At 36.4% G+C, this 14101-nt stretch overlaps 1 protein-coding gene across 7 annotated transcripts in view; it reads left to right on the forward strand.

Annotated features, from left to right (window-relative positions):
• Nucleotides 1-13874, forward strand: part of NEK1 (NIMA related kinase 1) — a 214403-nt gene extending 200529 nt beyond the window's left edge. For 6 of the 7 annotated variants that reach the window (XM_053901128.1, XM_053901130.1, XM_053901135.1 and 3 more), the window contains 2 exons: nucleotides 5562-5616; nucleotides 12649-13874. In XM_053901128.1, the coding sequence (XP_053757103.1) occupies nucleotides 5562-5616; nucleotides 12649-12652 (59 nt within the window). In that variant the 3' untranslated portion in view covers nucleotides 12653-13874. The remainder of the gene's footprint in view (nucleotides 1-5561; nucleotides 5617-12648) is intronic. The other variant, XM_053901131.1, reaches the window with a different exon arrangement.
• Nucleotides 13875-14101: the final 227 nt, after the last annotated feature.

The following is a 14101-nucleotide window of genomic DNA, read 5'->3' on the forward strand; positions in this document are numbered from 1 at the left end:
CTGTAATTCTCCTTTTTAGTGAATTCTTTATCTGGTTTTGGAATCAAGGTAATGCTGGCTTCACAGAGTGAGTTTGGAAGTTTTCCTTCCATTTCTGTTTTTTGTTTTTTGTTTTTTGTTTTTTTTTAATTAACATCTTCAAAAGAACAGGTATTAACTCTTCTTTAAATGTTTGGTAGAATTCCCCTGGGAAGCCATCTGATCCTGGACTCTTGTTGGGACATTTTTTTTATTACTGATACAATTTCTTTACTGGTTTTGTGTCTATTCAAATTTTCTATTTCCTCCTGTTTCATTTTGGATAGTTTATATGTTTCTAGGAATTTGCCCATTTCTTCCAGATTGCCCAATTTGTTAGTATATAATTGCTCATAATATCCTCTTATTGTTATTGGTGTTTCTGCAGTGTTGGTTGTCATCTCTCCTTTCTCATTTGTGATTTTATGTATTTCAGTCCTTTCCTTTTAAATAACGTTGGCTATGCGTTTATCCATTTTGTTAATTCTTTCAAAGAACTAGCTCCTGGTCTTATTGATCTGTTTCTACTGTTTCTACCGATTTCTGCTCTAATCTTTATTATTTCCCTTTCTCTGCTGGTTTTGGGCTTCATTTGATGTTCTTTTCCCAGCTTCTTTAGTTGTAAGGTTGGGTTGTATATTTGAGAGCTTTCTTCCTTCTCTAAGAAGGCCTGGATATACTTCCCTCTTATGACCACCTTTGCTGCATCCCAGAGATTTTGGACTGTCTTGTTTTCATTTCCATGTACTCTTAAATTTCCTCTTTAATTTCTTGGTTCACCCATTCATTCTTTAGTAGGATGTTTTTTAATCTCCAAGTATTTGTGGTCTTTCCAAATTTTTTTCTTGTGGTTGATTTCATGTTTCATAGCGTTGTGGTCTGAAAATGTGCATGGTACGATCTTAATCTTTTTGTACATGTTGAGAGCTGATTTGTAACCCAGACTACGATCTATTCTGGAGAATGTCCCATGCGCACTCAAGACAGATGTATACTCTGCTGCTTTAGGATGAAATGTTCTGATTATATCTGTTAAGTCCATCCAGTCCAGCGTGTTATTCAAAGCCATTGTTTTCTTGTTGATTTTCTGCTTAGATCTGTCCATTGTTGTAAGTGGGGTGTTAAAGTCCCCTACTATTATTGTATTATTATGAATGAGTTTCTTTATGTTTGTAATTAATTGTTTTATATATTTGGGTGCTTTCAAGATGGGGGCATAAATATTTATAATTGTTAGGTCTTCTTGGTAGATAGACCCCTTAATTATGATATAATTCCCTTCATCTCCTGTTACAGTCTTTGTTTTAAAGTCTAATTTGTCTGATATAAGTATGGCTATTCTGGCTTTTTCTTTTTGGGGAGGAGAGCACAAGTGGGGGTGGAGCAGAGAGAGAGACAGAGAAAGGAAAGTGGGCTCTGTGCTGACAGGCTCACAGCAGCAAGCCCGATGTGGAGCTCTAACTCGGGAACCGCAAGGTCATGAACTGAGCCAAAGTCAGACGCTCAAAGACTAAGCCACCAGGTGCCTCTGGCTTTCTTTTGACATTCATTAGCATGATCGATGGTTCTCCATCCCCTTATTTTCATTCTTCAGGTGTCTTTTGGTCTTAATGAGTCTCTTGTAGGCAGCATATAGGTGGGTCTTGTTTTTTAATCCATACATATGTCTTTTGATTGGAGCATTTAGTCCACTTACATTTAGAATGATTATTGAAAGATAGGAATTTAGTGCCATTGTGTTTCCTGTAGAGTTGATGTTTCTGGTGATGTTCTCTGGTCCTTTCTAGTCTTTGTTGCTGTGGGTTTTTTCTGTTTTGTTTTGTTTTGTTTTGTTTTCTTCACTTGAAGAGTCCCCCTTAAAATTTCTTGCAGGGCTGGTTTAGTGGTCATGAATTCTTTTAGTTTTTGTTTGTCTAGGAAACTCTTTATCTCTCTTTTTATTCTGAATGATGGTCTTGCTGGATAAAACATTCTTGGCTGCATATTTTTCCAATTCAACACGTTGAATATGTCCTGCCACTTCTTTGTGACCTGCCAAGTTTCTGTGAACAGATCTGCTGCAAACCTGATCTGTTTTCCCTTATAGGTTAAGGACTTTTTTTTCCCCCTTGCTGCTTTCATAATTGTTTCCTTGTCTGTGTATTTTGTGAATTTGACTATAATATACCTTGATGATAGTTGGTTTTGTTGAATCTAATGGTAGTTCTCTGTGCTTCTTGGATTTTGATGTCTGTGTCCTTCCCTAGGTTAGGAAAGTTTTCGGCTATACTTTGTTCACATAAACCTTCTGTGCCTTTTTCTCTCTCTTTATCTTCTGGGACTCCTATGATATAAACGTTATTCCTCTTTAATAAGTCGCTGAGTCCTCTAAGTCTTGTATCGTGCTGTTTTGTCTTTCTTTCTCTCTTTTTTTGTGCTACATTATTTTCCATAATTTTATCTTCTATTTGATTCACTGCTCTGCTTCATCTATCCTTGCTGTCACGGCCTGCATTCGCAATTGCATCTCAGTTATAGCATTTTTAATTTCATCCTGACTAGATTCTTTTATTTCTGTACAAAGGGATTCTCTGGTGTCTTCTATGCTTTTTTCAACCCCAGCTAGTATTCTAGTAATCATGGTTTTTTTTTTTTAATTTTTTTTAATGTTTATTTATTTTTGAGACAGAGAGAGACAGAGCATGAACGGGGGAAGGTCAGAGAGAGGGAGACACAGCATCTGAAACAGGCTCCAGGCTCTGAGCTGTCAGCACAGAGCCCGACGCGGGGCTCGAACTCACGGACCGTGAGATCATGACCTGAGCCGAAGTCGGCTGCTCAACCGACTGAGCCACCCAGGCGCCCCTGTAATCATGGTTTTAAAGTTTATTTACTTATTTTGAGAGAGAGAGTACAAGCAGGGGAGGACCCGAGAGAGAAGGAGAGAGAGCAAATCCCAAGCAGGCTCCTAACTGACAGCATGGAGCCTGGTGTGGAGCTCAAACCCACGAACCATGAGATCATGACCTGAGCTGAAACCAAGAGTCAGATGCTTAACTGTGACTGAGCCACCCAGGGGCCCTGATTAATAATGGTTTAAATTCTAGTTCAGATATCCTACTTATAAATGTGTTGATTAAATCCCTGGCCATCATTTCTTCCTATTCTTTCTTTTGGGGTGAATTCCTCCATCTTGTAATTTTGGGGGAAGAAAAAAATTAATAAAATAATTAAATTAAAAACATAAAAACAAAACAAAAAATATCAGATAAAGGAAGCTAGATCCTAGGTGTTTTTCAGTCTTCTTGTTGGGAGAGGCTTGATATAAAAGAGAAAAATGAGAAAGGAAAAAAAAAAGTTAAAAAAAGTTTAAATAGGGGCAACTGGGTGGCTCAGTTGGTTAAGCATCCAAATTTGGCTCAGGTCATGATCTCACGGTTTGTGAGTTTGAGCCCCATGTCAGCCTCTGTGCTGACAGCTCAGAGCCTGGAGCCTGCTTCCGATTCTGTGCCTCCCTCTCTTTCTTCCGATTCCCCACTCACAGTCTCTCTCTGTCTCAAAAATAAATAAACGTTAAAATTTTTAAAAAAATTTTTAAATAATGAAATTGAATAAAATAAAATACAATAGAATAAAAAAATTTGTTCTTTTGTATCAAAGAGAAAAAGAAGAAAACACAAACAAAAGCAGAAGCAAAGAAAATGAACAAATACACCAGCAAACAGAATGAAACTTGAATGAAGTTACATTCAGTTTCCCCTATAACTGAAACTTTGTAGCACACTGTAGTCAATGACAAAGCGGATGGAAGGGATTTGTGCTGGTCTTCCAGGGGTGCAGGTGGGTGGGGCTTGGTGTAACAGCTCTGTTCTCTACTTGGTGGCACTGTTTAGTTCACTGGGGTTGATCCGTATTGGCCTGCTCTGAAAGTGAACATGGCTTCACCTGGCTCTCTAGTTTCTGGCCCAGTAATTATATTCTCTCACTGACATGCAGTCAAGCACCCTTTCTTTGTCTCTGGCTTCTGTCTGCTTCTTGCCTTTATCCTGTATGTCTCCAAGCTGCCTTCCAGGTGGTGCCTCCAGAGTTTTATCTCAGGAGGGACTGTGTTTTAAAACCCAACACTTTAGAGACCCCCTTGGCTTGGACACACACTGTTTCTCTGGGGGAGGGTTTGCTGTCCCCGAGTAATGGCCAGGTGCCAGCTTGTCCCAGAAAACGTTTATGTGATCATGCAGCAGCAGAGGCTCAGAGTTTATGGTAAATCACAGCACATAGCCAGTACCAGATTTTGCTGCATTCTGGCATCTTTGTTCCAGTATCCATGAACATGGCAGCTCTCTGGATTCTGCCAGGACTTTTGCCTGCAGGGAGCTATATGACCTCTACCAAATGCATTCCAAGCAGAGAAACCGCTTCTCCCCATGTGGCACATGGATCCCTCAGACCCTGCTGCCTGCTCCTAGGGATTCACTCTGCTTCTTCACTGGAACACCACCAGACACTGAACTCTGGAACTTCAGACTCTGCTCCACCGTTTATAGAATCCTGGTGGTACTGAAATCTCTCCTTTCTCCCCATCAATGGTTTTGGGAAACAGATTTCTTGTGTAGTCTCCTGCAAGTGTTTTCACTCTTTCTCTCCAGGTACTTTCGGGGGGAGTGCTTTTCTGCACAATCCCAATGTGCTGCATTCTCCCCCTTTCTCTTTCTCTCTCTGTCCTCTCTCTCTCAAAACAGCTCCCTACCCCTGTGGCTTTTCTCTCCCTCAGTTCATCTCTCTGCATACCTGCTTAAGTTCTCTGGCTCTAATGATGTAGATTGTTGTGTTAATCCTCAGATCAATTTCCTGGGTGTCTGAAATGGTTTGATGCTGATCTAGCTGCGGTTCAGGGACAAGACAAACTCAGGGTCCACATACTAGTCTACCTATTTTTTAAAAAGCGATTGGAGCAGAGCCAGTATTTTTTTTTAATGTTTGTTTGTTTGTTTGTTTGTTTAAAGACAATGTGCATGTGAGAGTAGAGGCAGAGAGAGAGGTGAGAGAGAGAATCCCAAGCAGGCTCTGTGCTGTCAATATGTGGCTTGATCTCATAAACTATGAGGTCATGACCTGAGCCAAAAGCAAGAGTCGGATGCTTAACCAACCCAAAAGCCCCCAAATACATTCTTAAAAAACTTATTTTTTTCTCCCTCATGATTTTCTTATGTCTAATTATAGCTATTTCTTTTCAGCTTAATGAATTCCCTTTAACATTTCTTGTAAGGCTGGTTTAGTAGTAATAAATTCCTTTATTTTTTGCTTGTCTGGGAAACTCTTTCCTTCAAATATAAACGATAATATTGCCAAGTAGAGTATTCTTTTTCATAGGTTTTTTTTTCCATTCAGAACTTTGAATATATTATGCTACTCCCTTCTGGCTTGCAAATTTTCTGCCGATAAATTAGCTAGTAGCCTTATTGGTTTTCCCATATAGGTAACTTATTGTTTCTCTCTTGTTGCCTTTAATATTCTCTCTTCATCCTTGACGTTTGACATTTTAATTATTATGTGTCCTGGTGTAGACCTCCATGGAGTTCCCTGTGCTTCTTGGACCTGGATCTCTACTTCCTTCCCCAGGTTAGGGAATTTTTCAGCTGTTATGTCCTCAAATAAATTCTCTACCCCTTTGTCTTCTTCTTCTTGGACCCCTACAATATGAATGTTTATTCACTTGATGTTGTCCAAGAGATCCCTTAACCTGTCCTCATTTTTAAAAATCCTTTTCTCTTTTTGCTATTTAGCCTGGGTGCTTTCTATTACCCTGTCTTCCAGATTGCCACTGGGTTCTGCATCTGCTAATCTACTGTTGATTCTTTTCTCCTCCTTGAGTGTGTGTGTTTGGGGGTGGGGGGGAGGGTGTCCAAATTTAGATAGCCAAATAAATAATAGTTTCTTCAAAGTAGAGGTATAGACTTATCTAATGAAGATGCTCTATGACACAAAATATCTTGATAGTTCTGGAATTTCACTGACAGCTTATCTACTGGGTTCTTTTGACTTTTTTGTATGAATCTTTATTCTGGGCACATTTTTTTTTTTGTAAAAAGTGTAAAGTTTCTGAAACCAAGTTTAGTGACTGAAGTGGGTGATCAAGATAAATAATTTGTGGTCTTTGGTTTTTAGGTATCTCATCAGGAAGTAACGAGCCTAATATTTTAAGTGAATTTGTTAACTGATTCTGAGTATTCTGAATAAGAATTCCATTCTAGAATATCTGTTACTGTTAATCCTGTTATTTTAAAGATATTTTTATATGCTAAAATGATATGAGGATTTAAAGAATGTTTAAAATGTTCATGCTTAATTTTAACAATATAGATTTTCCTAAGTTTTATTTGTATTCTATCTTGTCTCAAAAAATTTAACACTCCACTTAAAAATATATACAGTACAAGATAAAATTAATTTAAGAAAATGCTTGGGAAAGCCTATCAGGCAAATTAGCATAAGCAATAAATATTAAGCCAAGAATGAGGTGAGAATACAAACTTAATGTTCAGAGGTTCTCCACATTTAGTGGAGACTATGTCATAAATTTGGTGCTTATCTTTCTCACAAAGCAGGAAACCTAGTTAATTACATGAGTCACAGTATTCTTGAGACAAAACATGTCACTCAGAGGACAGCTATTTTTGGTATTAAAGTAACAATTTTCCCATGATTCTTGAAAAAAAGGCACAACAGTAGTGTTCCTCAAAGTTTAATAACTTGTGAATTCCTTTAAAGGGGAAAATTTCTTCAAGAATCTAAGTCCATAGACCTCAGTGAAAAACTCAAGTGTTAGTCTTTCAAATATGTGTCAGTTGATAGTTATTACTGTAAAATATGATTTTCCTCTAAATATTGAAATAATATTTTTGCTATCAAAATTAACATATAAAAATTAAACATCTGGAACTTGAAGATTTCTGATTTTATTGAGATCTTGGACCCTATTTTATAAAATAGTACTATAATAAACTAAAAGTTATATTCAGTAATTTTTACAATGTTTGGATTTCACGGGCCTCTTTCTCTTAGTGGGACATGGTATAAGCCAGAGAATGACTCCATTTATGCAAATCTGTGAATAGTACCAAACTAGTTATATTCAGACTGTTTATCCTTTGGTCAGTTCTCTATAGGTATTATTTCAGTACTGCTTTTTTTAGGTAATCAACAATGTACTTGGGGTTCAACTTTGCTTGATAAATATTTGGAAAATTTTTCTTTGTTTTTTTTTTTTGTTTGTTTGTTTGTTTTAGTATTTATCTTGAGAGACAGTGTGTGCACAAGAGGGGCAGAGGGAAAGGGAGAAGGAGAATCCCAATCCCATGGGATCATGACCTGAGCTGAAATTAAGTGTCGGAAACCCAACCGACTAAGCCACTCAGGCACCCCTATTTGTATTGCTCCTTAAGTGGAGAACTATAACTGTGGACTAAGCCACAAGGTAAAATTGACACTTTTTTTGTTGTTGTTGGATAATTGAGTGGCTTCAAAAGGATATATGCCTACACAGAAGGCTGTCTCTCCTGCAAAACACCAGAAATCAGGATAGGCTTATACTCTTTTCAAGAAGTGATATCAGGGAGAGAGTTCAACGTGGCAGCATATGAGGATCCTGAACTCACCTCCTCCCACAGGCACAACAAATCCACAACTCTGAAATAATTCCCTCTGATGAAGGGGACTTAGCAAGTGGAAGAATGGAGCCTCCACAACAAGGGACAGCACTGAGATGTATAGAAGAGGGAGAGATAGGGTCTCACTACAGAAAAAAACCCACACTCTAGTTGCAGGACTCCATGGTCAGGAGGGATCTCACAGGTAAAGAATTTTTTCATGAGGAGTGATTCTCAACATCAGGCACCTCAGCCCTTAGATTCTGCATAAGAGAGACAAGCCCCCAAAACATCTGCCTTTGGAAATCAACGTAAAGCTATACAGAAAGGAAAACCCAGTCTTACAGGTGTTGAGTGCAGACTCATTAGACCTGGAAACCAACACAAAACACCAGATAAAAAAGCACATAGACCACAATTGAAGGAGAATACTTAACTAATCTCAGAGCAATTGCTGGATTCTCTCCAGGAACAGACACGCACAGCAGCCATTTTTACTTATTCTGCCATGCTAATGCCAGCACTGGCAGGAGCCATTATGGAATCCTTCCTGTGGACAGCTAATGCAAGGGGCCATGCACCACTCAGAGTTCTGTAGAACCCTGTTTCTTGGCTGGGCTTCACTGTCATCTGGACCAGAGACAAGCCCCACCCACCAGTGTATCCACAGCAGTGAAGATCCCACAACAGGAGGACATATGCAGCCCTCAAAGGTGCTCCCTGAAGCACCTGGCTCTAGTGGCCGGGGGTGGGGGTGAGATCATGCTTCTGGGCCCCACAGGACATCTACATAGGCCCTACTTCAAGACCAAGAGGTGTATCTGATCCACTTAATACATAGAAACAGATACAGAGAGTTAGGCAAAATGAGAAGTTGGAGGGATATGTGCCAACAAAAGAACAAGGCAAAACCATAGAAAAAGAACTAAAGAAAATGAAGAAAAGCAATCTACCTGATAAAGAGTACAGCATAATGGTCATGAAAATGCTGACCAAACTCAGGAGAATGGATGAACACAATGAGAATTTCAACAGAGATAGAAAATAAAATACCAATCAGAGAGGAAGAATACTTTAACAGAAATGTTAAACACACTAGAGAGAATAAATAGATTAGATGATGCAGAAGAATAGATCAATGAACTGTAAACAGATATTAAAAATAATACCTCAAACCATAAAACTGCAATAATAAAACATAGGTAGTTTTTGGATCTGTCTCCTCTGGCAAGGACAACAAAAGCAAAAATGTACAAGTGGCTTCACATAAACTAAAAAGCTTTTGCACAGTGAAGAAAACAAAATGAATCAACAAAATGAAAAGGCAGCTTACTGAATGGGAGAAGATAGTCACAAAGGATGTATGCAATAAGGGATTAATATCTGAAACATATAAAGAATTATATATTTTTTAAATTATATATTTTCTTCATAAAATCAGTATGGAAAAAAATAGATTAAAACAAGACTGAGAAACTGTACGGCCACTTTTCCAAAGAAGATGTAAAGATAGCCAACAGGCACCCATAAAGATGCTCCACATCACTAATCATCAGCAAAATACAAATCAAAACCACAATAAGATACCACCTTATGCCTGTCAGAATGGGTGTTATCAAAAAGATAGGAAATACCAAGTGTTGACAAGGAAGTAGTGAAAAGGGAACTTTCATGCACTGTTGGTGTGAATAAATTGGTTCAGCCATTATGGAAATCAGGACATTCCTCAAAATATTAAAAATTGAACTACCATACAATCCAGCAATTCCATTTCCAGGTATTTATCCAAAGAAAAGGAAAATGCTAATTTAATAAGACATGCATTCATATGTTTTTGCAGTGATATTTACAGGAGCCCAAATATGGAAGCAATGTAAATGTCCATAGATAAATGGATAAAGAAGATGTGGCAGGTGTACACAGTAGAATACTGCTCAGCCATAGAAAGAGTGAATTATTGCCATTTGCAACAACATGGGTGCATATTGTGCTGTATGAAATAAATCAGAGAAAGACAAATACCATATGACTTTATTTACCTGTGGAATCTGAGAAACAAAAGAAACAAATCCTAGCAAAAACAGACTCATAGATACAGAGAACAAACATATGGTTGCCGGAGGAGTGGGAAGATGCGAGGATGGATGGAATAAGTGAACAGATTAAGAGGGACAGTCTTCCGGTTATTAAAGATGACAAGGGATATAATGTACAGCATAGGGAATATAGTTAATAATACTATAGCATCTTTATATGGTGACAGATGGTAACTAGACTTATTGTGGTGACCATTTTGCAGCATATATAAATACCAAATCAGTATGTCGTACACTTGCTATTAATACAGTGTTGTGTATCAGTTAGTCTTCAATCTAAAAAAAGAAAAACAATTTCAGAATTTCTGTATTACACAGTTGAAAAGGGAATGAGGACCCTGAAGTTCTGTATCATAAAGCCTGTCAGTAATTCCTTTAGCTTAGAAAAAGTATAAAGCAGATAAAGTCAGATGCCTACCCTGGAAACCTTTCTAAAAATATCTTACTGAAGCCCCTAAAACATTACAACTTATTAATATATGAACTCACTAAGCTGGTTATAAAATTATATGGAACTATATGAATAAATTAACTTGCAATTTTGTTTTGTTAATCATTAAACAGTTAAAAGACAGTAAATGGATTTAGAATAACTATTTCAGAGTCATTCTTATTGGAAATACTTAGACCCTCAATGTAGTTGTTCTTTTAGGCCACATTAGAAAACAATAATTAGGGGCGCCTGGGTGGCTCAGTTAAGCGTCCGACTTCGGCTCCGGTCATGATCTCACAGTTCGTGTGTTTGAGCCCCGTGTCAGGCTCTGTGCTGACAGCTCAGAGCCTGGAGCCTGCTTCAGATTCTGTGTCTCCCTCTCTCTCTCTGCCCCTCCCCCACTCAAGCTCTGTCTTTCTGTCTCAAAAATAAATAAACATTAAAAAAAAGTTTGAAAATAGTAATTAAATTGTGTCATCTGCATATGGTGCTTACACACTTTTATTTTCTGTTTTAGGAGAGAGGGAGATTAATGAAGGGAGAGGATAGGTAAATTATATCTAGTTCACCCTTCACCCAAAAGTGGTATCAGTGTCATTAAGAAATAAGTTAAAAAGAAGATTGTCTGAAACATTTCTGTTTTATTTCATCGGAAATGATCTGAGTCCTCAAAAGATGGCCTGTCTTCAGCTGCCTGAAACTATTAGAGTATAGGTTTGGTAAACATCTACATCTGCCACTATTGGTAAAATCAATGCTGTTTAGGCCATAGCTAAGTACTATCCAGAGTCAGAAGTCTAATAGAACTAGTAAAATGTGTTAACTATTTTATATTATCCCTAAAAAATTCCTGTAAGAAGGAAGGGAGTATAACTGTGGCCAGCCGTAGAAGGGCAGAGGCCACCAGCTCCTCATGTAGAATATCAATCTTGGCAGTCAGAGCATATAGTTTCTTAAAAAGGAAACACATACCTTTCTTCCACATTCATTTTAGCTAGAATATTGTGCTGTGTTGATGTAATGAAGCTCTATATATCAGTTAAAACAAATGAAATAAGTTTTTATCAGTATGGGTAAACCCCACAAATGTGATGAATGAAATACGTAGGAAAGGGTACCATTTATATAATGTTTAAAAGCAATTTTATTTAGCTGTGCATATATGCAATAAAAGTAAAAAACCATGGGAGGAAAAGATACACATCACTTTGGGGATACTGATAATGACCTTGGCCAAGAAGAAAGGTCAAGAAGATTGGAAAAGGGTACTCTCTATCTGTATGTAATTTGTTTTTCTTAATAAATAATCCAAACCAATATGGCCCCAAATTAAATTTTATTAATTCTAGGTATTATGTACATGTGTGTTCCTTAATTTTCTCTCTGTAATTTTCTATTTGAAACCTTTTGAAAGGGTAAAAAGTAAATTATAGTACAGAGTGATAAGTATACCATTGGAAGCAATAACATGTGTTGCCTGAAGTAATGATCCAGCAACATTGGAATAAATGTTCTCCTAGAGGAGAGGATATCAGATTTGGATTTTGAAATATGAATGGGAATTTACCCCCAAATCAGTATGTGTACTTACACATAGAGCCATGCAAAATTTATTAGGGGAACTATTACCAAGTCAGTGTTACTGAAGTATATATTCTATGGACAATTGGAGAAGATGGGTGATGAAAGTAGATAAGGCTGGAAATATTTAAAAGGTCATATCATGAAGGGTTTTGCAATCCACATAAGGAACATGGGTTCTATGCTGGGGTGGTGGGGAGTTGGTGAAGGGATTTAAGCAGTGCAGTGATTTGAGTTGATGCTTGGATTTTAACAAAAGATCACCTTTGCTAGAGTGTGGAACATAGTGATTATTGTGTAGGATTAAACCAAGCAGTCTGTTTAATTCATTCAACAGTGTTTTTTTAGAATAAAGAAAAATTGGAAGCAACCAAAGTGTTTATAAGTAGAAATGGCTAATTTAATTATGCCTTATCCATAAAATAAAATAATATGCACACACTGAAACTGACATGGAGTATATCCATGATTTATTCCTTCTCAACATATTTTAAATTTTCATCATATATAAAAGTTGAAAGTTTACATTTATCACCCACATATCTAACACCTAAATTCTGCCATTAACATTTTATAATCTTGCTTTAGCACTTACTTATCCATTCATCCATCCATTATGTGCTTTAAGGAGGAAATATAACAAGATTTACATAGAATTACTAACATTGGTTATCTGTCTTATAGGTGATTTTTATTTCCCACTTTATTCTTCATTGTATTGTTTGCATATTTTACACTGAGTATGTGATATTAAATAATATTAAGTGATATTAAATAAAAGCTACATTTAAACATTAAAGCTCTTTTAACATGAAAAAGAATGAGTTTTTTGCTAAGAAGATTTATACTGTTTGATTTGCAATGAAGTGAACTAGTTTTTTTTTCTTTTCTACAGATAATGATGAATAATTATTGGAAAATTCTTTAATCCTCAACTGTATGAAAGCATTTACATTTGGCTCATCAGGAAAACAAGCTGCAGTGGGAAATATAGCAATTTTATACAAATATCAGATTTAAGGTGGGCATGCTGACTGCATGAAAAAGATGGAGAAACATGCCATTTTTCAATTAAGATTCTAGTATTTTATCTATTTTATTTTGTTCATTAAGTTCTATAGTTACCTCTTACAGAATATTTATTAAATTATCCAACCAAAGCATAAGAGACATTGATCCAGAACTGGACTTAATGGTTTTGAAAAAGATTTACCAGTGCAGTAAGGTAACTTTCAATTTCAGCAAGTGTGTTTAGGTTGAAAGAATTACTTAAGTTATGAAAGACTTGCCTCTGGTTTTTCATTTAAATATTTAAGCATGACCTTTTTTTCTGTCTACATGTTTTCATAGCCAGCAATTTGGTGTTATTATAATAACCTTGTCAAGGGCTCTATTTAAATTTTTACATTTTAAAGATGGAATTTTTAGCCTTAAAGTTTATATTCTCAGTCCTTTTTCAACCAGTGTGTCTCCTGAACTAGTTCAGTGGAACAGGCTATAGAAATGGTCTTAGAAATCATTGAAAAATTTGATTATGGAAAAATAGCAAAATTTTATTTCCTGATATTGAAAAAAGTTGGTTAATTACTTGTTTCTTTTTAAGGACCAGAATCAGGAATATTATATCTAAAAATCAGTCTGTGAATTTTAACATCGACATAGCATATATCATAAAGTTGCCCTTTTTGCTTTAACTTCCTCTCGTGTATATGCTTCCAAGGCAGTACAGAAAAAGGAGAAAAGAATCATTTTTATTTTGATACTGTGACAGTTTGGGTAACTAATATTCCAAAGGGGGGAAATGTTTGCCTATTTTATTTCCATTATGGTCATTAAAATGATGGTCACACAGTTTCGACTGCAATATGCCAGGTTTCATTAGAGATGTCTTAAGTCCAGATGCTTTTAGTAATAAAAGCATAATTTTTGAAACCCAGAGTACAGAGCAGCCCAGTTGGCATAATCTGTAATTTGAACAGTAAAATCTTATCTTGCAGCACTATCAGGACTGTGCTGAGTTTATTATGTATATTATTTCTAACATCCAAAACTAAATACTTGATTTTTATATGTTTGTTTATTTTATGATATTACTATTAAAATTTATATTCTCTACCTGAAGTACACTATCAGTTGTCTTATGCTTATTTGCACTTAATAGAATGCTTTTATAATGACCTGAGAATACTTCTGTGTGTTGGTTTACCTGATGATTTCCATTATTTTTTTTTTCCAAAGAAGAATTTGAATTCTACACTTGAATTTTCTACAATCCCAAAAAATGAGAATGATCTTTTAGGGAGTTGTTTTCTAATTCTTTGCCTATTAGAACTATTAGAAAAGCTACT

The sequence above is a fragment of the Panthera pardus genome, unplaced genomic scaffold, assembly GCF_024362965.1.
Source record: "Panthera pardus isolate Hobbes unplaced genomic scaffold, ASM2436296v1 HiC_scaffold_13, whole genome shotgun sequence".
Lineage (NCBI taxonomy): Eukaryota > Metazoa > Chordata > Mammalia > Carnivora > Felidae > Panthera > Panthera pardus.